This window comes from Dryobates pubescens, chromosome 16 (assembly GCF_014839835.1).
Source record: "Dryobates pubescens isolate bDryPub1 chromosome 16, bDryPub1.pri, whole genome shotgun sequence".
NCBI lineage: Eukaryota > Metazoa > Chordata > Aves > Piciformes > Picidae > Dryobates > Dryobates pubescens.
This window is the reverse complement of record NC_071627.1, coordinates 4,967,429-4,992,146: the sequence shown is the minus strand read 5'-3', so window position 1 is coordinate 4,992,146 and position 24,718 is coordinate 4,967,429. Positions and strand designations below refer to the sequence as shown.

Genomic DNA, 24,718 nt, shown 5'->3' with positions numbered 1-24,718 from the left:
GTTATCTCACGAGCCGCCGGAGGGCAGCGATCTCGGTGCCGACTCGGACGCCGCTGTTCCCCCCGCCGCCTCTTGCCTCTGTTGCTTGCGCCGCTGCCGCTCCGGCTGGCGCTGAGACCCAGCAGCCTTCCGGGGAGGGACGCTGCGGCGGCTCGGCTGCTACTCCGCCTTGGTCAACAGCGGCACCCTGAGGCGCCACATCGCCATCGCAGCCGCCTGCTGCCGGGGAGCGGGAATGTGAGTTGCGAGCATCCAGATTTGCAGTCTCATCTTTTATAAGCGCCTTCACTGATTTAGTGCTACGCCAAAGGAGTTCAAATATATTCGCTGTCAAGAGCAAAATCTTAGGTCACATGCAGCAAACACTTAGCAGTAAATATTCGTGACAGAGCAGTAAATACAGGAACTCAGCTGCTCTTGGTAAAATCATGATAGACAAGAGCCATGGTCATCCAGCTTTGCTGTCTCGCTTTTTTAAATCCATGGACATGCAGAAACCCTTACTTAACATGACTCAAAAAGTGTTTTAGACTGGCCTTTAGGTCACCTCCTTGAAATCACAGGGAGCAGCTGAAGGAAATACTAACAGAAGTATCTCAGCTGATCTTAAGAAAACCAAAAAGGAGCTTTTTAGCACTCTGTTAAGTATTTCCAATTCTGCTTTTCTTGCTTGGGACGAATATAAAGAAACAAATATCTGTGTGGTGTAAGCAATAAGATATTGGAAGAAGAACAAAATGTAATTAATTTCACTCTTTTCGTTCTGGAATTCCAAACGTTTTCTGACTTTCCAGCATTTCTTCCTTTTCCTTTTGTCTGACCCTTTCTTAATTTTTCTTCCAGGGAGAAGAATAATGATACTGACAATGTAACAGCCCAAAGGCAACATGTATTTCTTTATGCTAGGAATACAGAATAACAATTATCATGGTGTCTGCACTTGCATCTCCTGTTTGCAGGGCTGATGTTGGAAAAGTGCAAAATCACATTGAGTCCTTCATAGAACAAACAATATTTAAGGTTAGAAGAGATCAAGAGATCTGCTAGATAATATCGTCCTCCCCTCTGCCATGGGCAGACACATCCTTCCATGAAACAGGTTATTTAGAAGGCAAGAAACACCGAACAAAGAAGGGAATTTCTTAGGCCATGCTTTTTGAGTAGAAGGAATAGAAATTATATTGTACCACAACTAAGTAGCTGAGGAAGTGCAGAGACAAACATGGAAAAGATCATCTGTTCCTCTATGGTTCTGCCACCAACAGACATCCCTCAAGCTTTCTCTCCAACCCTACAAAACTGCCTGCATTGCTTCTAATCTTCACAACTGGCAAAAACATATCACAGGAGCATATGGTCACACCAAGAAGGGAGGTACATGTGTCTGCTCAACAACATTCAGTGAGGAAATGTGATTGTAAAGTACATGAATGATAAATAGCAGAAGAGAAGTGGTTGTTCAACAGGAACAGAGTAAGATCAAAGAATCAGCTTGTCACAGAATCACAGAAACATTCAGGGTGGAAACAACCCTCAGGATTATCAAGTCCAACCCATAACCCTGCTCTACAAAGTTTTCCCCTAAACCATATCCAAGTACCATGTGCAAACAACCTTTAAACACATCCAGGGTTGGTAACTCAACCATCTCCCTGAGCAGCACATTCCAATACTTGACCACTCTTCCGGTGAAAAACTGTTTCCTAGTGTCCGGTCTGAACCTACTCTTTCACAGCTTGAGGGTGTTGCCTCTTGTTCTATCACTTGTTAACTGTGAGAAGAGACCAGAACCAATGTCTCCACAACATTTTTTCAGCTTTTTCAAGCTAAACAGCTCCAGCTCCTACAGTCAAAGGTCCCTACTCAGCCAAGCCAGATGCCTTCCCTGCTGACTCATTTTTCAGCACAGGGGGACAGCCTGCACCTGTGCCTTTAGGACTTCCCTCTTGAAGTATGTCCATCCATCCTCGACTCCTGTGTCCTTTAGAGTGGCCTCCCAAGGGACTTTGTCAGACTCCTGAATAGGCCAAAGTTTACCCTCTAGAAGTCCAAGGTGGCAGTTTTACTAACCTCTTTCCCTCTTTCCCCAAGGATTGAAAACTCAGTCATCTCATGACTGCTGTGCCCTAGATGGTCTCCAACCTTTAATTCCTCCACAAGTTGATCCCTGTTCACAAAAAGCAGCTCCAGGAGGGCACCTTCCCTGGTTGTCTCTCTCACCAGTTTTGTCAGGAACTTATCTTCCACACACTCCAGGAAGCTGTGGGACTGAACTCTCCTTATTGTATTTCCAGCAGACATCCTTATGCTCCCCTCCTTCATCACACACAATCTTCCACAAAGATTTCTCCTCTACTAAACTCATGCTTTCATCTCCTCTCCATATGAAAAGCAGAACAAAAGTATAACCTTCACAGAAACTGTATGACTGTGTGCAGCACCACACTAACCATAGTTAAATGAAGATAACACCATTAATTTAAACTATTCCTACCTACAGAGGGAACAAGGAAGAGAAACAATTTGGACCATGAAGACAAGGAACCATTAAAAGATCAACTGCTACCAGGGAAACTCACAGGGAAGTCTTCTTGGTCTTCACCACTGCTCTTTAAATTCTGAGGTCACCTGAGGTTTCAAACACAAGATGCAACCCTAAAGTCTTCCTCTGGACTACATAGTAGGGAGGAATATTTTAGGAAGTAATTATCAGCTCTCAGCAACTTTTTCTGCTCTATTTCCTGATCACCTGCATATAACTATGGAACCAAAAATGTAAACATCTTTTCACAGGCCTCTTTCTCAAGCTAAGGTATCTTGGACTATATTCAAGTGGCTGATGCATTGACAAGGGAAGTAAGGATTTGGTTCAAAACAACACTCTCATAGGTTGACTTGAATGTGCTGCTTATATTCAATAGTGTGCTGCCATCATGCCAGCATCAAAATGAAACTGCTGACTGGAGCAAAGTACCATGGGACTTCAGATTGTAACATGAGAAGCTTCCTATTCTGGTTGCTGCTTTTGGTTTCCAGGTTTGGGGGTGCTTATCTTTTCTGCTAGGCTGGCTGTGGGTCAGGGGTTGGGCGGAGAGGTCGATGGACTTTTCTGATGCTTCTGTATTTTACTGTGCTTTGCTGCACAAAGGCTAAGGCAATTGTGCATTGTATTATCTCATTTCCAGTGAAACTCTTTATCTCAACCTGGAGGAATTTTTTTGGTGTTGCTTTCCCTCACTTCTATGTCAGGGGGCAGGGGGTGATGAGAGCAGGCTGCGTTAACCCGGGACAATCAGAGTTTCAAATGCAAAAGCACTCTCCAGAAATGGGGAAAATGAACCATGACCTTCCAGTGAGTCCCCCAAGAAAGTCTGACTATGAAGACACTCCACATGATAACACTGCAGAGAGATAATGTGGGAAAAGGAGATTTCCCACAGGAATTATAAAACTTTTCACCCATACATCATTGCTCTACATATGAAGTTCTACATATACACTTCACTGTGGAAAGACTGCCCATGTCTTTCATGACACAGAAACAAAGCTCACAGCAAGAACGTCACAGGCATGGAATGAAACCATTGCTGAGCAAACACCACAGGGACCCACCCATTTTCCTGGCTGAAAGTCACAGAAAATAACCAATACATTGGGCATGTCTCAGTGTAAGAGCATGACTCTCAGTGACATCTTAGGCCCAACCTTAGACCTGGACAGAAGAAAAGCAAGGTAAGAATGGGAAAGCTTGAGTAATGAAAGAATTGAGCTCACACCACAGACACAATTCCTCAAAGTTATTTCTTTGGATAATCAAGCAAGGGAACACATGGAACAACAGCGGTGAGCCTCATCTAACAACTAGGACAACATGAAATTTTACAGCTTCCTTTGAAGTGTTTTACACTATACCAGAGAGAACTCTTCCATCTGCCCTGTCTTTGTACAGGCAGAACAATTCACACAGCAGATATTTCTGTTCTTCCCTTATAACTTGAAGAACTCTAACAGCTTCAGAAGGCCCTGCCCAGGGTGCAGAACCCTGCATCTGCTTTTTTTGAGCCTCATGAAGTTAACCTGGGCCAACCTCTCCAGCTTGTCCAGGTCCCTTTGGATCACATTTTGTCCCTCTGACATATCAGCAGCACCACTCAGCTTGATGTCATGTGCAAACTTGCTGATGGTCGTGGTTACATCTATTGCCCCCCATAACAACAGAACACAAAAAGACCCTCACATCTCCTGCCTTTCACACCTACTGTAGCAAGAGCAGGAGGCCACTAAAACACAACATGCTGCTAAACAAAGCTCTGCTGCTAATTACAACTAACTCTACATACACAGAAAACCAAGAAAATCAAAACAAACCATAAATCAGACAAGCAAGATAAGGAAGAGTTGGGAGAGAAAGCATCAGAGAAACTCATCAGGAAGGCTTCTTGGTTTTCACTGCAGTTGTAAAATTCACCTGTGAGAGCACCTGGAAGTCATTCATACCTCAAGCTGCAAGTGTGGCCCTAAAGTCTCACTCTGAGTAGGAGGTTTCTGTTTAAGAAATAGTCATTGGCCCTCATCGTTATTTCTGCTCTGTGGCCTGTTCATCTACCACAAGTATGAAATCTTAACTGTGAACACCTTCTCATGGGCATCTTCAGAGAAAGCAGAACACAATGTCTTGTAGCTTCAGTGCATCAGCCATATGCAGTGGCAACAGCCACCAAAGCATCAACTCAAAGATACCATAATCTAACTATAGCCTGTTGGAAACCGTGGAAGATATGTGGTACTTAAGGCTTAACATGAAATGTAGGTTTATGTTCAACAAGTGAAAATGGACAGGAAACTTCATGAAGAGGAAAACGAACTGATGAACCCACAGAGTCAGAGTCTGAGTTAGGTAACATCCAGAAATATCACACATCCAGACTCAATTTATGACTTATGAAATGTTTTCTCTTTAGATCTCTAAACATCAAAGACATGTATGCTACAGTAAGAAATTAACACAAGGAGAAAGGAAGGAATCTGTGCACATCCTTCTATATTATGGCCCTTATAGAAAGTATGTAGTACAGGTATGTCACAGGTGGTAAATACACTTTGCTCCTCTCAAAGCACCCATGGAAGATGAGCAACACATTCTCTTGGGCTTTTCAACAGCTCCTCAGGCCCAGCTCCCAGAACTCATATTTCCAATCTCACACAAATTGCATGGTGTTCTTTGACCCACAGAAGTTTCATAGCCTTTTGCCTGGACAATTTTACTTCAGCATGCATGACCATTACACCAAAGACTTCAAATGGATACCTTTATATCTCTGTACTAAGAAAGAAGACACAGGGCCAAACTCTCTCTCTCCTTTTATCTTATCCTACAATTTAAATCTCCCTGCTTGCACCCTCATATGGCTCTTGTCATTACAAGACAAGGTGCATGAAGGTCTGTATAAATAAGTCAACCATAAGAGGTGGTGAATGAATTAAAGACACCTCCTTTTCCCCCAGCAGCCCTTCACATGCAGCCATGCACATGTTATGTCAGAGTTAGAATTCTCATTATTATCCTTCATCTTCAAAATATATAAAAGAGATCATCAAGGGACCAGTTGTTGCTCATGTCTATTTCTCCAGTCAATGCAAAATCATAAAAGCATAAGCAAATATCAAGACATATCACTGCTTACTGCATCAGAAAGAAAGAGGAAGGCTGAGAAGAGTAGAAACAACGAGCAGGTAAATTACATACGGTGGCTTTAATGCTACATTCAAAGACACTTTCATCTGCAGTGAAGATGTCTGACACTGCTCTTAACGCAATTTCCCACTGGCTGATATTGCAACAAATCCTTCAGAAGATCTCATTCTGGCTGGAAAATCGGAATTACACGAGGGCACAAAAGGAGAATCGGCTTAGCATAAAATAAACCCACAAACACCGCTCTTACCAAACGCCAGATAACAGCAGCCTGAAGCTGCTTCTGTCTCCCACGCTGTCACGCTGAGACACCACCCCGCAGTCACCTGCCAGCAGCAGCTGGTAGCAGCCAATGAAGTGCTGCAGGAAACTTTCCCTTCCTTGTCAGGATCACTACCTCGGCACCAGCCAGAGTAGGGTGAGCAGAGAACGCAGAGGAAAAGCAAGAGACGGATACGGCAAGTGTGTGGATCAGGCACTCACCGGAGCATTGTCGACGTCCTGCGGGCGGGCGCCGGCAGGGTCCTCCCCCAGCAGCGGCGCGGGCTCGTCGGGCAGCGGGCGGGCCGGAAGGGTGTCACAGCAGCTACCGGGAGACAAGCGGAGCTGGCTCTTGCGTGAATCGGCGGTGAGCGACACCTCGTGTGAGTAGGAGCTCAGGAAGGCGCGGACGCCGTCGATACCCACGAAATGCGTGGCCGGCACGCCGCGTAAAACACCGCCCGCAGGAGGAGGCAGCTGCGAGCGCCGCCAGCGCCGCAGGCGCAGTGCCAGCAGCAGCAGCAGGAAGGCGAGGAAGAGGCAGGAGACGGCCGCCACGGCCAGCACCAGCCAGCGCGTCAGGCTGCCCGCCGCCTCGCCCGGCACCGCCGCCGCCGCCTCACTGCCCAGCTCGGCCAGCAGCTCGGCCACGCTCTCGGCCAGCACCACGGTCAGCGTGGCCGTGGCCGACAGCGCCGGCCGGCCGTGGTCCTTCACCAGCACCACCAGGCTCTGCCGGGCAGCGTCGCGGGCCAGCGGGAAGCGCGCAGTGCGCACCTCGCCGCTGTGCAGCCCGACGCGGAACAGCCCCGGCTCCGTCGCCTTGGCCAGCTCGTACGACAGCCACGCGTTCTGCCCCGCGTCCGCGTCCACCGCCACCACCTTGGCCACCAGCGCCCCGGGCTCCGACGACCGCGGCGCCAGCTCCACCCCCGACCAGCCACGGACACCGGACCCAGACGCGGGCGCCGGTGGCGGGTACAGCACCTGCGGGGCGTTGTCGTTCTCGTCCACGATCACGATCCGCACCGACACGTTGCTGCTCAGCGCCGGCGAGCCGCCGTCCTCCGCCAGCACCCACAGCCCCACCTCGCGCACCTCCTCGTAGTCGAAGGAGCGCAGCGCGTACAGCGCGCCCGTCTCCGCCTGCACCGACACGTACGACGACAGCGCCGCGCCACGCACCCGCCCCTCGCCCAGACGGTACCGCACGCGCGCGTTCTGACCCCAGTCCGCGTCCCGCGCCCGCACCGTCAGCACCAGCGCGCCCGCCGCGTTGTTCTCGGGCAGCCGGGCGCTGTAGCTCGCCTCGCTGAACACCGGCGCGTTGTCGTTCACGTCCAGCACCCGCAGGGTCAGCACCGTGCTGCTCCCCAGCGACGGCGACCCGCCGTCGGCCGCCCTCACTGTCAGGTTGTACTCCGACACCTCCTCCCGGTCCAGCTGCCTCGTCGTCACCACGCGGTAATAATCCTCAAACGACTTCTCCAGCCGGAACGGGACTCCCGTGTCCAGGGAGCACCGCACCTGGCCGTTGTCTCCCGAGTCCCGGTCCTGTACGTGCAGCAGGGCCACCACCGTTCCTGACTGGGCGTCTTCAGAGATGTCGCTCAGCAACGATGACACTGAAATTTTAGGCATATTGTCATTGACGTCTGTAACGGTAATCGCGACCCTCGCAGTGTCGAAGAGGCCCTCGCCATCGTGTGCCTGCACTTCCAGTTCATACGATTCTCCTTCCTCGAAATCCAAGCTCTGCACCAGAGTGATAGATCCCGTTTCAGAATCTAGCTGGAAAGTCGATGAGCCTTTCTTGGTGATTTTCTTCAACGAGTATTTCACATCCCCGTTAATCCCCTCGTCGGGGTCGGTGGCAATGACAGTGACGAGCACAGAGCCCACGGGCACGTCCTCAGCCACACGCACAGTGTACTCTGCCTGGCTGAACATAGGCGCGTTGTCGTTCGCGTCCAGCACAACCACGCGGATCCGCGCCGTGCCCGTCCGCGGCGGCTCTCCGCCGTCACTCGCCCTCAGCAGCAGATCATGGAACGCCGCCTCCTCCCGGTCCAGTGCCTTGGCCAGCACAAGCTCGGGTCGGCGATCGCCACCAGGGCCTTCCTGCTCGGCCAGTGAGAAGTGCTCGTCGCCGCTCAGCTCATAGCTCAGGACAGAATTTGTTCCCAAGTCCGGGTCCTGAGCTTCGATCAGAGGAAACCGAGATCCTGCGACTCTCGTCTCGCTCATTCTCAGCTGCATTTCTGGCTCTGGGAAGCTGGGTGCGTTGTCATTAATATCAGTGATTGTCACTTCCACTCCGTACACTTTCATTTCTCCCTCCACTATCAGCTCGCACCGCAGCACGCATTGCTGCTCACTCTCGCACAGCTGCTCTCTATCTATCCTCTCCGCCGTCACCAAATGTCCCGTCTTCCCATGCAGAGAGAAATACTGCGTCCTACCTTTGTCCAAGATGCGGACGCCACTGTCTCTGATTGCAGTCATCTGCAGCCGCAGGTCCTTGGCCACATCGCCCACGAAGGAGCCCTTGGGCACCTCTTCGGGCACCGAGTACCGCAGCTGCCCCCACGCCGCTTCCAACGCCGACAGCAGGACGCAGCACAGCAGGGCCCGCGCCTGCAGGCCCCCGCGCTTCCCCGAAGCGCACATCGCCGCTACCGCACCGCCGCCACGGATCCCGATCGGACTCTGGCTCCTTCTTCAGCTCGCCGCTGCCGCTCGCTTCTTCTAGCCCCTTCGGCTCGCTTCAGCTCGGCTCCGCGCCGCGGGTACTCTCGCAGACTGCTCCGACTCCGAGCCAGCCAGCCAGAGAGCCGAGCCGAGCCGCAGCGGGCGGGGCTGCCAGCAGCGCTTCGGCTTCCGCTGGCTCCTCCTTGGTCAACAGCGGCGCTCGCAGCCTCCTCTCGGAACTGCAGCCACAGGGCGCTGCCCGCTCATGGGTTTTAATGGCGATACGAGATATCTTTATCGGAATACGAGATTGAGAATCCTGCTAAGCCTTATCCTAACACTCCGAAAGCACAATCTAGCGCGAATTTTACATATTTTTATAGATACTGATCTCGAATTACATTTGCCTCACCCTGGTTTGTAGATATAATGGGCGTCTAGCAGCCACCTTAATTTCCTACGTCCTGACTAAATGAACAAAACAGTAATTAAAAGCCCCCCCCCAATGAAGACAGGTGATTTTGTGCTTTCACGTTTCTCCAATTTTACTTCTGCTGCAAGGGGAAACCAAGTTTTTATAGTTTATAGTAATATGACCTGCACATTATACTGGATGTTTAAGAATAATAATTTTTAAAATCGTATATGTTGGGCTTGAATGTGCCTTTCCTCGGAATTTCTGCACATAAGAAAACCATCAAGAAACTGCAGGAAGGAGCCGTACCTCATTAATAGTTCAGGGATCAACATTCACTCTTGATTTTGTTACTTCTTCCAAGCACATCAGAGGCTACTCTCTCTCAGTCTTAATTCCTCCCTTTTCTACTACCACTGCTCGGCCCTTACACACTCCAGGCCATGCTTCCCCCGCGCTTCCGAGTAAGACAGCAGCAGATAGCAATGCACATGGACTCTTTCTCTGGGAAGGTCGTTAATGGAAAGGCAATCACCATAATTCAAGATTTTCAATTAAATTAGCGAATGTTAATATAAGAAAAGAGCCTCTGAAATACACAAGACAACTTTTCTAAAGATAGCATTCGACAGCTGAACCTCTCCAAGAGAAGACATAGAAAAATGACAGAAAAAAAGGGAACTAAAAATGAGCACGAAGGAGAAGGTATAAGACAGATGTGTAGGTGCTGAATGTAGTTTCAGAAAGTCCGTCCCGAAGGAATAAACACAAAGTGTCATTCCCATTTTTCCGACCCGGTTGTGTAGATTATTTGATCTCATTGTACACATTAAGGATTCGCCTTTACCTTTATGAACCTTTCAGACTTTAGAAACTTCTTAGACAAAACTTGTCAGCTGAATCTGAACCTGTGTCTGCCAATGAACCAAGAACGAGCAAAGATTGTTTGCTCTGAGTAGAAGTGGGATTCTCCTTTCACCCCTTCATGGAAACACGGATCAAGACTTCCCATCCACACCACAAAGGAAACAAATGAGAAAACAAAACTAAAACAACAAAACCCCAGGGAATGAAATAATAAATCTGAGATTCAGACCTTTCTCCGGAGAACCAGAAGTATCAGGCTCATTAACCAAAGCTTCTTGCTGGTTATTAACCAAGTTACTTCTTGTTGCCGAGTCATTATCAGAATGGGCAGAAGCCTCTAGCTGTTAAAGAAGCAGGAACAACTGCTACAAAAGTGGCTGAAGAACGGAACGCCCCCATTTAAGCAACAGGTTTGGATGCAGCTTTCAAAGAGGGTCACGTAAATCACTTCCATAAGACGACGATCGTGAAGGAAAAAAGTTCAACAAGCGTCCAACTCGTTATCTCGACTGTATCACCGGTAATTTACCACTTTCGCAGTTACTGACTCAACCAAACAATACACTACACTCTCTCGTCTAGGAGGAACAAGTCGTAGCTTCCATCTTTCATGGAGGACACCAGAATTTTTCAGAACGAAAAATCTCCAGCGTGAACTGTACTCCATGTATACCCAAGTCCGTCACTTAGGGTCATCACATAGAGCGTTCACTGTAAACAACTCAAATGAGAGTCGTACCAGAAACATTCAGTTGAACCCATGACAATGGAGGAACTAAAAACTGCTGCCCCTGCCTGTCAGGTCTGAGTGGAAGGGGGATACCCCGCTTCTTCCTTCACAGAGACACGCAGCAGCAAGCCCCATCCCTACCAGCTCAGGAGTCAAGACAAGGAAACAGAGAACGGAGACTCAGACAGCGTCCAAGACAAATAGAAGAATGATGCGGCTTACCGACCTGCGGTGCGTCGGGGTGGACGGGCTGATCTCCCGCGCCGGCGCTGCTGTTCGGGCTCGGCTTCCCGCAGGACTCCCCACCCAGCAGTTCCTCTGAGGGCAGCGGCGGCGGCAGCCAGGTGGCCTCGGTCAGGGCGCGGCCCGGAGCCACGCACAGGTTGTAGGAGTAGGGCAAGGTCCCCTCGCAGAAGTCGGCCGGGAAGGCGGCGCCCGCCAGAGACAAGCGCTGCGCGCCCAGGCAGCGCAGGACGGAGGGAGGCCCGGCCCTCCGCAGCCGCGCCAGCAGGGCCAGCCCCAGGCTGAGCAGGAAGAGCGCCGAGAGCAGAGCCAGCGCCAGCACCAGGTAGAACTGCAGCTCGGCCGGCGAGTCGGCGCCCGCCGGCCGCTCGCTCAGCTCCGGCAGCGCCTCCTGCAAGCTCTCGGCCAGCACCACGTGCAGCGTGGCCGTGGCCGACAGCGCCGGCTGCCCGTGGTCCTTCACCAGCGCCACCAGGCGCTGCTTGGCCGCGTCGCGCTCCGACACGGCCCGCGCCGTGCGCACCTCGCCGCTGTGCAGCCCCAGGCGGAAGAGCGCCGGCTCCGGCGCCTGCAGCAGCTCGTACGACAGCCAGGCGTTGCGCCCCGCGTCCGCGTCCACCGCCACCACCTTGGCCACCAGGTAGCCCACCTCGGCCGAGCGCGGCACCACCTCGAAGGGCGGCGCCTCGCCTGCTGCCGACGCTGCCGCCGGCCACAGCACCCGCGGCGCGTTGTCGTTGCGGTCCAGCACGAAGATGCGCACCGTGGCCGTCGAGCTGCGCGCCGGCACCCCGCCGTCCTGCGCCCGCACCGTCACCGTGAACTCGCGGCACTGCTCGTAGTCCAAGGAGCGCTGCGCGTACACCGCGCCGCTCTGCGCCTCCACCGACACCGGCGGCGCTACCGAGTCCGCGCTGCCGCTCTCCAGCCAGTAGCTGACGCGCCCGTTGGCGCCCGCGTCCGCGTCCCGGGCGTGCACGCGCAGCACCGACGCTCCCGCCGCGTTGTTCTCGGCCACGTAGGCGCTGTACACCTCCTCCTCGAACACCGGCGCGTTGTCGTTCACGTCCGACACCTCCAGTACCAGCGTCGCTTGGCTCGATAGCACCGGGCTGCCCCGGTCCCTGGCCACCAGCGTCAATCGGTGCTCAGGTGCCTCCTCCCGGTCCAGCGCGCTCGCCGTCACTACCTTGTATGAACCTCCCGAGGACGCCACGAGCGACAGGGGCGCTTCTCCCGACAGCTCGCACCTCACCTGACCGTTCTCCCCCGAATCGCGGTCCCGTACTTTCACCAGTGCCACCACGGTACCGACAGGAGCGTCCTCGGGCACTGGGCTTGACACCGATGTCAGTATCACTTCAGGAGCGTTATCGTTTACATCCAGCACCTCCACCTCCACTTTGCAGTGTGCCACCAGACCTCCCCCATCCCTCGCCTCCACCAGCAGCGTGTAGCTTCTCGTGTCCTCGAAGTCCAGTGCTTCCTGCAGCGTCATGATCCCACTCTCCGCGTCCAACAAAAATTTCTGAAGCACCTTGGCTGACATTTTCCCGAAGCCGTAGGTGATGTGCGCGTAACTTCCAGCGTCAGCGTCGGTGGCCGAGACATTCAGCACGGTTGAGCCTGGAGGCGCGTCCTCCCTCAAAGTCACGCGGTACCGGTCCTGAACGAACACGGGGGCGTTGTCGTTGGCGTCGGTGATATTGATACAGAGCTGGGCGGTGCCGCTGCGGGGCGGGTCGCCGCCATCCAGCGCCGTCAGCACCAGCCGCAGGATCTGCTCTCTCTCCCGGTCCAGCGCTCGGCGCAGCACCAGCTCGGCGAACTTGCTGCCGTCCTCGCTGTCCTTCACCTCCACCTCAAAGTACTTGTTGGTCTCTAGCTCGTAGCTCTGCAGGGAATTGCTGCCCACGTCCGCATCTTCAGCGGCTCCTACGGCAAAGCGGGCGCCGGGAGAAGTCATCTCGTTAATTTCCAGCTGGAAATGGTCTTGGAGGAAGTGTGGTGCATTGTCGTTGATGTCCTGGATGGCCACCTCGACATGGAAAACATTGAGTGGGTTGTGCACGATCGCCTCGAAGCTGAAGGAACAGGTCGGTTCCTCGCTGCACATCTCCTCCCGGTCCAGTCTCTCGCTCACGTACAGGTTGCCGGTATCCCCGCTCACGCTGAAGTATTGCTTCTCGGCGCTGAGATGCAGCTTGCGTGCCGGCAGCTCTACCGGGCTTAGCCCCAAGTCCCGCGCCAGGGGCCCCACCAACGAACCACTGCTCAGCTCCTCGGGGATGGTGTAGCGGATCGGTTCCGGCGCCGCCTGGCAGCAGAGGCCGAGCAGCATAGCGGCCAGCAGCAGCACTCTCCCGGCTGCTCGCCGCAGCCCAGGTCTCGGGTTCTGTCTGCTCGGCATTTTGTGCAGCGCTCGGCGCAGTCGTCGGTCCTGCCGTTGCCTTCCCTCACTTCCAGCTCCTGTCGGCCCCGAGCGCGCGGGCCGCCGGGGCGATCTCTGCTCCGGCTCGGATGGCGCTGCTCCCCTCGCCGCCTCTCGTTTCTCCTGCCCGTGCCGCTGCCTCTCTGGGTCAGTGCCGAGAGAGAGAGCAGCCTGCGGGGGCCGGATGCTGCGGCGTCTGCGGCTACAGCAACGCTGTGCATCGGGCAACAGCGGCACCCGGAGGTGCCGTGACGCCAATGCAGCCGCCGAATGGCAGTCGCCACAGGGAAACAAGATTCTGAGCACTGGGCATTCAGCTGTGACGTCTCTGTTTGATTAAATTATGGAAACACTTAATGTGATTCTGAAGGCATTCAAAAGTCAGATTCACTGTCAGATGTTTCAGAATCTCCATGAATCACAATGAAGGAAATATTCACTGAATTGCAATAGACATATATGTGACCTGCTCTTAATAAAAACAAGAGAGAGCTTCTTAGCACTCAGGTTTGTATTTTCAGTTCTCATTTTCTTGCCTGGGACGAACATCAAGAAAGAAGTACCCGTGCTCGAGCAAACAATAAGTAATCAGGCACAGAACAAAACAAAAGTAAATTCAGTCTTTTTGTGCTATGCTTACAAACTTTTTCTGTCTCATGTACATCTCAGGTGTTTGACCCACGGTTCATTTTTCTTTCAGGGAGAAGAGGAAAGACACTGAGAATGTGACACCCGAGAGGCAAGGGTGTAAAATAGCAGAATAACTTTTTCTATCATGTTTATGACTCAAATGATTTAATTTTTTTGAATCTCCATACTTGAAGATCTGATAAGGGGGAAGTGAAAACCACATTGAGTCTTTCACAGAACCAAAGAATTATCAGGGTTGGAAGAAAACGTTGAGGATCACTTCTTTCTCCCACCTGCCATGGGCAAACACCTCGTTTCCTTTGTGAGGTTACTCAGAAGGCAAGAAATAGAAAGCGGAATAAGTGGATTTTCTTCAGCCAAACTTATTGAGCAGAAGGAACAGAAATTACATTGTATGACAACTCAGTGACTAAGGAAGAGCAATGACAGGCAGGAAAATTACTATCTGTTCCTCTATGGCCCCACCACCACCAGAAATCCCCTGTGTCTTCTCTCCAACCCTACTCACCTTCTAGGTTTGCTTCTGATTCTCACAACTGCAAAAACATATCACAAGAGAATAATGCCCTACAATCATACCAAAAAGGGGGGTACATGTGCCCTCTGAACAAGATTCTGTGAAGAAATACAACTGTAAAGCACATGAATGATAAATTTCAGAACTAATAGAGAAGTCATCCAACAGAGTCTGAGTCACATCAAAGGATGAGCACAGGGAGAATGTCCTCCCTCTTATCACACACACTCTTCCACAGAGATTTCACTTCTGCTAATGTTCTGCTATCATCTCCTCTTCATACCAAAACCAGAACACATTTCCTCACATCTCCTCAGATCTAACTCTAAAGCCTTCTCCTGCAATACATATTAGGAGGGTCATTTTAGGAAGTAATCATCATCTATGACATCTTTTGCTACTCTGGCCTGATCATCTGCAGGCAAATAGGAAGCTATAAATGTGAAACCCTCATCATGGTCCTCTTTCTTTTATTTTACACTTTATTGCTGAAGGACTGTCAATGTCTTTTATAACAAGGAATTGAGGCTCAGATCAAGAATGACACAAGCCCTGGCACTAGGCATAAAATCAAAGCATTGCTCAGCCAAAAACTATATTTTCCCACCTATTTTCCTTGTACAAGGCAATAGAAAATAACTAATATATTGGCCATGCATCAGCCACAGGTGTAAGAGCCTGATGGAGCACTGGAACAGGCTTCCCAGAGAGGCTGTGAAATCTCCTTCTCTGGAGATTTTCAAAACCCACATAGATCTGTTCCTGTGTGGTCTATCTTAGGTGATCCTGCTTTGAGGGGGGGTTGGGGGGGTGGGGTTGGACTTGATGGGCTCCAGACATCACTTCCAACCCCTAACATTCTCTGATCTTAGGGAAACAGAAGAATATCAAAGTCTTTCTCTTGACAGTGGAAGAGCTTGGATAGAAACTCCTCTCCAAGGACAGCAATTATAAGAGGTCATTTAATGTTTTAAGAATCACCAGCCACAATGAGGGCCAGCTTCAGACCTGGACAGAAAAAAAAACCCACAAGGCAAGACTGGGAAATATTCAGTGAAGGAGGTGCGAGTCAACATTTCCGATCCTGTCAGCTCTAGTAACTACAGAGGAATGAGATCTCGTTGGTAAAAAGTCCATAGGAGGTTCACTCATAAACTGACACCAAAGACCTTAGTTCTTCCAAGAAATTTCTTTGCATTATCAAGCAAGGAAAACACATGGAACCAGAGCCGTGGACCTCATCTAACAACTAGGACAAAATGAACATCTAGAACTTCCTTTCAGCCATTTCACATGATAGCAGAGTGAACTCTTTCACCTGCCCTGTCTCTGTACAGGCAGAGCTCATCACTCTGCCCAGACATTACACAGCTGCAAAGTTGCCTCTGCAGATAGATGCCATTGAAAGAATCATTGTGCAGACAACTTCTTGGAACCTATGGGAGACTACAGAGGTGCACAGAAAGAGAATTTTCTACTCATCCCATATAATGTGAAGAATCTTGTAAAGATTTGAAATGCCATGAGCAATATGGTATTCAGTTAAAGTTCAGATCATCCAAGTATCTGCTAAAAAGCAGTATCATCTTTCTTCAGCACAACAGCAACTTATAGTCACCTTATACCATCACATTAACACAAAGTTTGCATCTATGCCCAATTCATACCATTCACAGGAATCATCATGTAGCTGGAAAGTAATATGATGTATCCACAACTTGGGCAGCTGGAGTCTGAGCACAGTGATATTGAAAAATCAGACTCATTTTCTGTGGGCCACCTATAAATCCTAGGAACCCACAAAATACATGCCATCTCTACACTAGTACCTCCTCACACAGCACCCTGAAGTTTCTCCTCAAACCTTTCTAGACTGCAAGGCTGTTGCTCTTCATCATTTGTATACAGACTCCCATGCTTCCTTTCTTATGCTGCAGACAAGTGTGTCTCTAGGAGCAAAGGTGTGGCTGTGAAATCCTCCTTACAGCTGTAAACACAAAGGTGTGTACAGGAACTGCCCCTGCACTCAGACAACTGGCAAAGATTTGACATTTTCCATGTAAGCAGGCACCCTGAGGTTGAGTTTTAGTTCATGACAAGAAGTAAGATGAGAACAAGAAACATAGACAAATTAACAGATCTGGTGGAATAAGAATACTTAAGCCAAACTTACTGAGCAGAATGGACTGAAACCACATGGTACTCCTTGGTCATTACAACAAATAGGATAATTTATCATCTGTTCTTCTATGCCCCACTGCCCACCAAGAGATCTCTGCCATGTCTAGCCTCCAGCACTTTACAACTAAGTTTTCTTCTGAACTTCTGATAGTTGATAAAAATGTATCCTGAAAGGATAGCACATCAAGAAGGCAATCACATTGTTCCCTTCATCACCATTTTAAGAAGAAACACTGATGATAATTAGCCAAGAGCGGAGCAGTCATCAACAGAGACTGGGTCATCAAAACAATGGCGAACACAGAATCTCCTCCCCTCTTTTGTCACAGGCACTGTTCCACCGAGATGCCACTTCTGCTGAGGTGACAGTTACATCTATTGCCCCCAAGAGTAACAGAAGACAAAGAGATCCTCACATCTCCTGCCTTCCACACCCACTGAAGCAAGAGGAACTAATACACAACACAAGTAAACCAATTTATGCAGAAACCAGGGAAAGGAAAACAAACCACGAATCAGACAAGCAAGAGAAAGTATGGTCTCATTCTGGGCTGTATAGTTGGAGGATTCCCTCTAAGAAATAGTCATCAGCTATCAAAAACTGTTTTGTTTTTTTTTTTTCACTCTGTGGCCTGCTCATCTCCCACATCTATAAAGTCCTAAATGTAAACAGCTTCTCAGGGGCCTCTTTACAAGTTTAGTCTTCTGATAATGTAGCTTCTATGCATAAGCTACATGCAGTGGCAATAAACAGTCATCCAAACATCAACTCAAAGATACCATAATGCAGCTACAGCATGTTGCCCAAGTTGGAAGATATATGACACTCATGGCTTAACATGAAGAGCAGGTTTATGTTCAGGAACTGAAAACAGGAATCCATACTGATGAATCCACAGCTTGGCCAGTCACATTCCAAGCTGGACACTGTCCAAAACTATGACACCTCCAGATTAATTTCATGCCGTCCACAGCAATGAACCCTGGGAATTAACCAACCATGTACCATGTCTCCACTAGTTGCTCCTCACACACAGCACACTCAATACTCTTGTCCTACCCTTCACATCTCACATCACTGTCATTCATTTTATTCATTTCCAAACAAACACCTCAGGGAACTTCTTCTGACCATGGATAATGCTTTACTTCCAACCATGCCTATGTCAGAATAATGTTTTACTTCTCACCATGTCTGTGTGACAAGCAAGAGCACTTCTTCCAGTTACACTTTGATCTGTAAAAGTCTTTCTCTTTAGAGCTGTAAACATGAAAGGCATGTACAGGACAGTCAGACAAACTCACCAGATGTGGTCATCCACACACCATCAGAGATAAAGACCCACCTTCAGATCATGACAACGAGCACAATAAGGACTTAACACAAAGAGGAAGGAAAATGACACTTAGGGGGGATACATAATTGAGGTATTTAGTAGGTAGTAAATACACATTTTAGTCTTCCCAAAACTCCCATGGGAAAGGAGCAACACATTCTCTTGGGCTTATCAACAGCTCCTCAGGCCCAACTGCCTGAACTCACATCTCCAAGTCCTCACAACTTGCAGGGGGGTTCTTTGACCCTTAGAAGTTTCAAGCACATGACATCAAAGAGCCTTTTGCCCAGACCATTTCTCATCAAGGTGCAGCACCATCACACTACGGACTTCATGTAGGTATTTTTATATCTCTCTGCTAAGAAGGCAGATGCATTTGTCTGCTCACAAGTCTGCTGGGAAGAAAGACCTGGGATCCAAAAGTAAACAAGGAGCTGTCCTCCAGACAAGTCTGGGTCAGTAACCATCTGTGCAGAATTAAATTCCCTCTCTTTTTATCTCACTGTGCAACTTAAATGTCTCCCTTTCTGTTCTTGTAACCAGACAAATCAAATCAAAGCCTGTATAAATAAGTCAAGCACAAAAGCTGATGAAACAACAAAATGCACCTCCTGTTTCCTCCAGCAGTCCTTCAGATGCAGCCACGCACATTTCCTCAAAGAGGAAAAACACACAACACATACAAGGGCATTGTCGAGGTACCATTGGTCAACCATCCCATTCCTCCATACAATGCAAAATAAACAAAGCATGAGCAAATATCAAGGTACATAATTGCCTATTGTGTCATCAGGGAGAAAGAGAGAGACTGAGAAGAACAGAGTCATGAGCCCTAATGCTCTCAGCAAAGACAATCTCCTCTGTCCACAAGATGACTGACCCTGCTCTTGATGCTAACATCCACTGGCTGATAACGAAGCACATCCATTCAGGACAGCTCAAATTGACACGAGTCAGGGGACACAACGGAAAAGAGCTGTTGCAGGATAAAAACACAAAGACCAGCTCTAACCAAACTCCAGCCAATAGCAACCTGCCACTGCTTCAACCCCCGACAAAAACTGCTACCGTATGCCACCATCTCACAATCACTTGCCGGTAGCAAGAACCGGTCACAGCCAGCACAACATTGCAGGAAACTTTCCCTTCTCTGTCAGGAGCCCTGCCTCGGCAGCAGCCAGAACAGGGTGGGAAGCAAACAGAGAAGCAGGAGTGGGAGGTATCTGGGAGTAGGTTAATGGAGAGATACTCACCGGGGCGGCGTTAGGGTCGTGTGGGCGGGCGCCAACAGGGTCCTCCCCCAGCAGCGGTGCGGGCTCGTCGGGCAGAGGGCGGGCAGGGAGGGTGTCGCAACAGCTGCCGGGCGACAAGCGGAGCTGGCTCTTGCGTGAGTCGGCGGTGAGCGAAACCTCGTGAGAGTAGGAGCGCAGGAAAGCGCGCACGCCGTCAATGCCCACGAAGTGCGTGGCCGGGACGCCGCGCAAGGCACCGCCCGCAGGAGGAGACAGCTGCGAGCGCCGCCAGCGCCGCAGGCGCAGCGCTATCAGCAGCAGCAAAAAGGCGAGGAAGAGGCAGGAGACGGCCGCCACGGCCAGCACCAGCCAGCGCGTCAGGCTGCCCGCCGCCTCGCCCGGCACCGCCGCCGCAGCCTCACTGCCCAGCTCGGCCAGCAGCTCGGCCACGCTCTCGGCCAGCACCACGGTCAGCGTGGCCGTGGCCGACAGCGCCGGCCGGCCGTGGTCCTTCACCAGCACCACCAGGCTCTGCCGGGCAGCGTCGCGGGCCAGCGGGAAGCGCGCAGTGCGCACCTCGCCGCTGTGCAGCCCGACGCGGAACAGCCCCGGCTCCGTCGCCTTGGCCAGCTCGTACGACAGCCACGCGTTCTGCCCCGCGTCCGCGTCCACCGCCACCACCTTGGCCACCAGCGCCCCGGGCTCCGACGACCGCGGCGCCAGCTCCACCCCCGACCAGCCACGGACACCGGACCCGGACACGCCCGCCGCCGGCGGGTACAGCACGTGCGGGGCGTTGTCGTTCTCGTCCACGATCACGATCCGCACCGACACGTTGCTGCTCAGCGCCGGCGAGCCGCCGTCCTCCGCCAGCACCCACAGCCCCACCTCGCGCACCTCCTCGTAGTCGAAGGAGCGCAGCGCGTACAGCGCGCCCGTCTCCGCCTGCACCGACACGTACGACGACAGCGCCACGCCACGCACCCGCCCCTCGCCCAGACGGTACCGCACGCGCGCGTTCTGACCCCAGTCCGCGTCCCGCGCCCGCACCGTCAGCACCAGCGCGCCCGCCGCGTTGTTCTCGGGCAGCCGGGCGCTGTAGCTCGCCTCGCTGAACACCGGCGCGTTGTCGTTCACGTCCAGCACCCGCAGGGTCAGCACGGTGCTGCTCCACAGGGGCGGCGACCCGCCGTCGGCCGCCCTCACTGTGACGTTGTACTCCGACACCTCCTCCCGGTCCAGCTCCTTCGTCGTCACCACGCGGTAATAATCCTCAAACGACTTCTCCAGCCGGAACGGGACTCCCGTGTCCAGGGAGCACCGCACCTGGCCGTTGGCTCCCGAGTCCCGGTCCTGCACGTGCAGCAGGGCCACCACTGTCCCCGAAGGGGAGTCCTCAGAGATCTCAGTCAGGGCCGAGGAGACAATCAGTTCAGGTATGTTGTCATTGACGTCTGTCACAGTGATTGCTATTTTTGCTTTGTTGGAAAGGCCGCCACCGTCCCGTGCCTGCACCTCTAGTTCGTAGGTATTGCCTTCCTCGAAGTCCAGGCTCCGCACCAGTGTGATTTCTCCCGTCTTAGAGTCCAACTCGAAGATCTTAGACGCTTTCTCTGTGATTTTCTTCAAAGAGTATTTTACGTCCCCATAGAGGCCTTCGTCGGCATCAGTTGCTGTGACTGTGACAAGGGCGGAGCCCAAGGGGACGTCCTCAGGCACACGCACCATGTACTTTGCCGGGCTGAACACGGGAGCGTTGTCATTCGCGTCCAGCACAATCACGCGGATCTGTGCCGTGCCCGTCCGAGAAGGCTCTCCGCCGTCCTTTGCCTTCAGCACTAATTCGTAAAAGGCAGCCTCTTCGCGGTCCAGCGCTTTGGCCAGCACCAGTTCGGGACGCAAATCGCCACCGGGTCCTGCCTGAACAGCCAGTGAGAAATGCTCATCACCGCTCAGCTCGTAGCTCAGGACAGAATTTGATCCGGAGTCCGGATCGTGAGCCTCGTCCAAGGAAAACCGCGACCCCGTGGCTGTCATCTCGCTTATTCTCTCCTCCAGTTCAACATCCTTGAAGCTGGGTGCATTGTCGTTAATGTCTATGATTTCCACTTCCACTCCGTACACTTTCATTTCTCCTTCCACTATCAGCTCACAGCGCAGCACGCATTGCTGCTTATTCTCGCACAGCTGCTCTCTGTCTATCCTCTCCGCTGTCACCAAATGTCCCGTCTTCCCATGCAGAGAGAAATACTGCGTCCTACCTTTCTCCAAGATGCGGGCGCTGCTTTCACTCAAGGTCGTCATCTGCATCCCTAGGTCTTTGGCCACATCGCCCACGAAAGAGCCCTTGGGCATCTCCTCGGGCACCGAGTACCGCAGCTGTCCCCACGCCGCTTCCAATGCCGACAGCAGAACACAGCACAGCAGGGCCCACGCCTGCCGGCCCCATCGCCTCCCCGCCGCACACATCACCGCCGCCGCACCACCGCCACGGATCCCGATCCGCCTCTGCCTCTGGATCCGGCTTCTCACTGTCGCTCGCTTCCGCCGGTCCCTCTGGCTCGCTGCAGCTCGGCTCCGCACCGCGGGGACTCTCGCAGACCGCTCCGACTCCCAGACAGCCAGCTAGCGAGCCGGGCCGCAGCGGGCGGGGCTGCCTGCAGCGCTCCGGCTTCCTCTGGCTCCTGCTCGGTCAACAGCGGCGCCCGCAGCCTGCTGCCGGAACTGCAGCCACACGGCGCTGCGCGTAGATGGCTTTTAATGGTAATACGTGACCTCGTTATCGGAAAACGATGTTGAGAATCCATCCGTCCTTACCTTAACATCTCCATCATGAATTACACAGCTTTTGGTATCTCTCGTGACTGAATTAGCCTTCCCTCATCCTTTCCGAGTTTTTCACGGTGCTGCCCGCAGACACCTTGTTTCTGGCTTTTAATGACGATACCAGGTCTTGTTATCAGTATATGATGTTGAGAACCCTGCCAGCCTTATCCTAACAGTCCCTACTGCAGTGATTGTACCACAACAACGCACCAGGCAGGAAGCATCTGGAGTGATCTGACCAGAATCATCTGCTTGATTCCACGCAAAGTGAAGGAAAAACGGTTCTGTGACTACACCCAGAGGAAAAACAGGTACGCTTGGCCGGGCTGCTCCTGCTCTGCAGCCTACTCTAGCAATATGGGGATGATTCCATTCATACCATACGGTTAGTTTACTCCCAAATTTTCCCCTCTGTTCACCTTTCCCCTATATTCTTCTATTCTCGACACAATTTTTTAATTCCTACAGGTGCAGCTAATAGTGAGCAATGAACGTTAATGGACTTTAATGGGTGATTGCCCACATAAATGTTGAAGGTTTGTAGACTTCTACAATTAAACACATAATTCGACAGCCTGGACGACGAGGAACGGGCTTTTCTTTTGCCAGTAATCAAGGTGTATAGGATTACAATGTGTTAGGAAACTATTCATCTAATCATTGAATCTTCACTTTAGTAGGACACCTTTTCACCAAAGCATTAGACTGACGAAGTTAAGGAGAGCTGCCCAGCCTGAACCCTGCGGATCATTTGTAAAGGGGCATGCTCACGGTTCCTAATTGCTGTGATTAGTGTATAGGATTACAATGTGTTAGGAAACTATTCATCTAATCATTGAATCTTCACTTTAGTAGGACACCTTTTCACCAAAGCATTAGACTGACGAAGTTAAGGAGAGCTGCCCAGCCTGAACCCTGCGGATCATTTGTAAAGGGGCATGCTCACGGTTCCTAATTGCTGTGATTAGTAGAACGCTTGCCGTTGTCGAGTCTACAGAGTGGGTAGGATCCCCTAGCTGTTAAAAAGGCAGGCATCACAACTGTTGCAAAAGTAGCTGAGGAAGCGAATGCCTCCATTTACAATTGCCTTGTCAACGCGATCCCCCAGATCCAAGGACCTCTTTTTCTGAAAAGAGAGTGGGAAATAAGAAGCCCTGAAGTACACCACCCGAATTATTGTCTCTTCTTCAATGCAATTTCCTTCAGCACCCTCACATGTATATTAAAGACAGATCAGGAACAACTTTTTAAAAAGGAACTACCACAACGGAAAAAGAAATGAAAAACAATTGCACAATTGCGTGCCTGAATAATATCTATTCGTCCCATAAATTCTGATGTTTCTTAAACAGCCAATGATGGGGCAGCACTCGGCAGAAAAGCAGAATATTCACCTAGAAGGAAAAACGTGTAGCTCATCCTTTGATGGGAAAAACAGGGAACTCTCCTTCAGGAAGGAATAGGTTCGGATCCAGATTTCAAGTACATCGGTTTGGTAAAAGAAAATATGCTAACTTCTCCTTTCGTGGAGAACACAAATATTTTCACCATGTTTTCCCAAGTCAGTCATAAAGAATCATTACCTACAGCACTCGCTGTAAACAACGCAAGTGAGAGTTGTAGCCAAAACAGTCAACTGAACCTATGACAATGGAAGAACCAAGAAGTGCTACTGCTACCTGTCTGCTCCGACTGGAAGGAGCATACCCAATTCCTTACATCATTCACGGAGGCACGGATCAGCGCTCCCCATCTACACCACCCCAGGGGTAAAGCCGAGGGAAAACAGGATGGAAGCTCCGAAAGAGACAAAAAGAGCAAGGAGTGCGCTCATGCAGTACAGGTTTCAAATTATTTACACCACCATTGCCTGTTTCCCCCATGTACGTCCATTTTCACCTTTATGTTTGAACCGAATCACAGCAATGCAATGCTTCCCTGAAGTCTCTGAGAACACCTACATACTCAATAAGTACCGAAAAAGTTCTCGTGCTTTAAAGAGGTTTTGCCGGGTTTAACACCCCACATACGTTTAAGGCGGTTTATAGTTTACACACAATTACATTTAAACAATTAACTCCGTAGCTTGAATGACTGGGAAGGGACTTTCTTTTATCACAACTAACGGTGTAAATGACTGTTGGCATTCATGTAACTCTCGATTCTTTAAGTTGGTAGGACACCTTTGCAACAAAATAATGTAGGAGACCAGAAGTCGAGTACAGCTGCACTCCAGCGCTCTTAAAGTGTACATTCAACTGCCTAATTACTGTAATTTTGTGTATTCCCGAGTCGTTGTCCATGCGCTCTCAGAATGGACCTCTCCTCGTAAAGAAACAGACAGGACATTTGCACCAAGTGGCTGGGAGCCCGATTTCATGGCTTTCGTGTTTCACTATCAAACCCAAAACCAAACCAAAACAAACAAAATACCCCAAACCCACACCTCCATTTCTGCAGAGTCATTGTTCCAAAAGATGGACGACACTCTGCTGCTTCATCAGGGGAAAACAACTATAACGTCTCCTTTCATGGACAAACCACGTACATTTCAGGAAGGAAAACTTTCCAGCAGTAAACATCAACATCATTCCCCCCACTGCACGGTGCAGATAAAGCTTCTATCATTCTATAAGAGTTA

At 50.9% G+C, this 24,718-nt stretch overlaps 4 protein-coding genes across 4 annotated transcripts in view; all 4 read right to left on the bottom strand.

The window, feature by feature from the left end:
• The window catches only part of LOC104299838 (protocadherin gamma-C5-like), a 202,516-nt gene that overhangs the window by 134,756 nt on the left and 43,042 nt on the right, over nt 1-24,718 (bottom strand). The gene's annotated exons all lie outside the window — the stretch shown is intronic.
• On the bottom strand, nt 2-8,626 carry LOC128897953 (protocadherin gamma-A5-like). Its single transcript, XM_054168608.1, has 4 exons — nt 6,179-8,626; nt 5,946-5,998; nt 5,743-5,828; nt 2-327 (listed from the first exon to the last, which is right to left on the bottom strand). The coding sequence occupies exons 1-4, from the start codon at nt 8,624-8,626 to the stop codon at nt 2-4; spliced, it is 2,913 nt and encodes a 970-aa protein (XP_054024583.1).
• Nucleotides 8,632-15,577, bottom strand: LOC128897952 (protocadherin gamma-B5-like). Its single transcript, XM_054168607.1, has 4 exons — nt 15,532-15,577; nt 14,493-14,520; nt 10,886-13,529; nt 8,632-8,886 (listed from the first exon to the last, which is right to left on the bottom strand). The coding sequence occupies exons 1-4, from the start codon at nt 15,575-15,577 to the stop codon at nt 8,632-8,634; spliced, it is 2,973 nt and encodes a 990-aa protein (XP_054024582.1).
• On the bottom strand, nt 17,938-24,380 carry LOC104304295 (protocadherin gamma-A5-like). Its single transcript, XM_054168606.1, has 3 exons — nt 24,348-24,380; nt 19,273-21,876; nt 17,938-17,943 (listed from the first exon to the last, which is right to left on the bottom strand). Exons 1-3 carry the CDS (start codon nt 24,378-24,380, stop codon nt 17,938-17,940), a joined length of 2,643 nt encoding a protein of 880 aa, XP_054024581.1.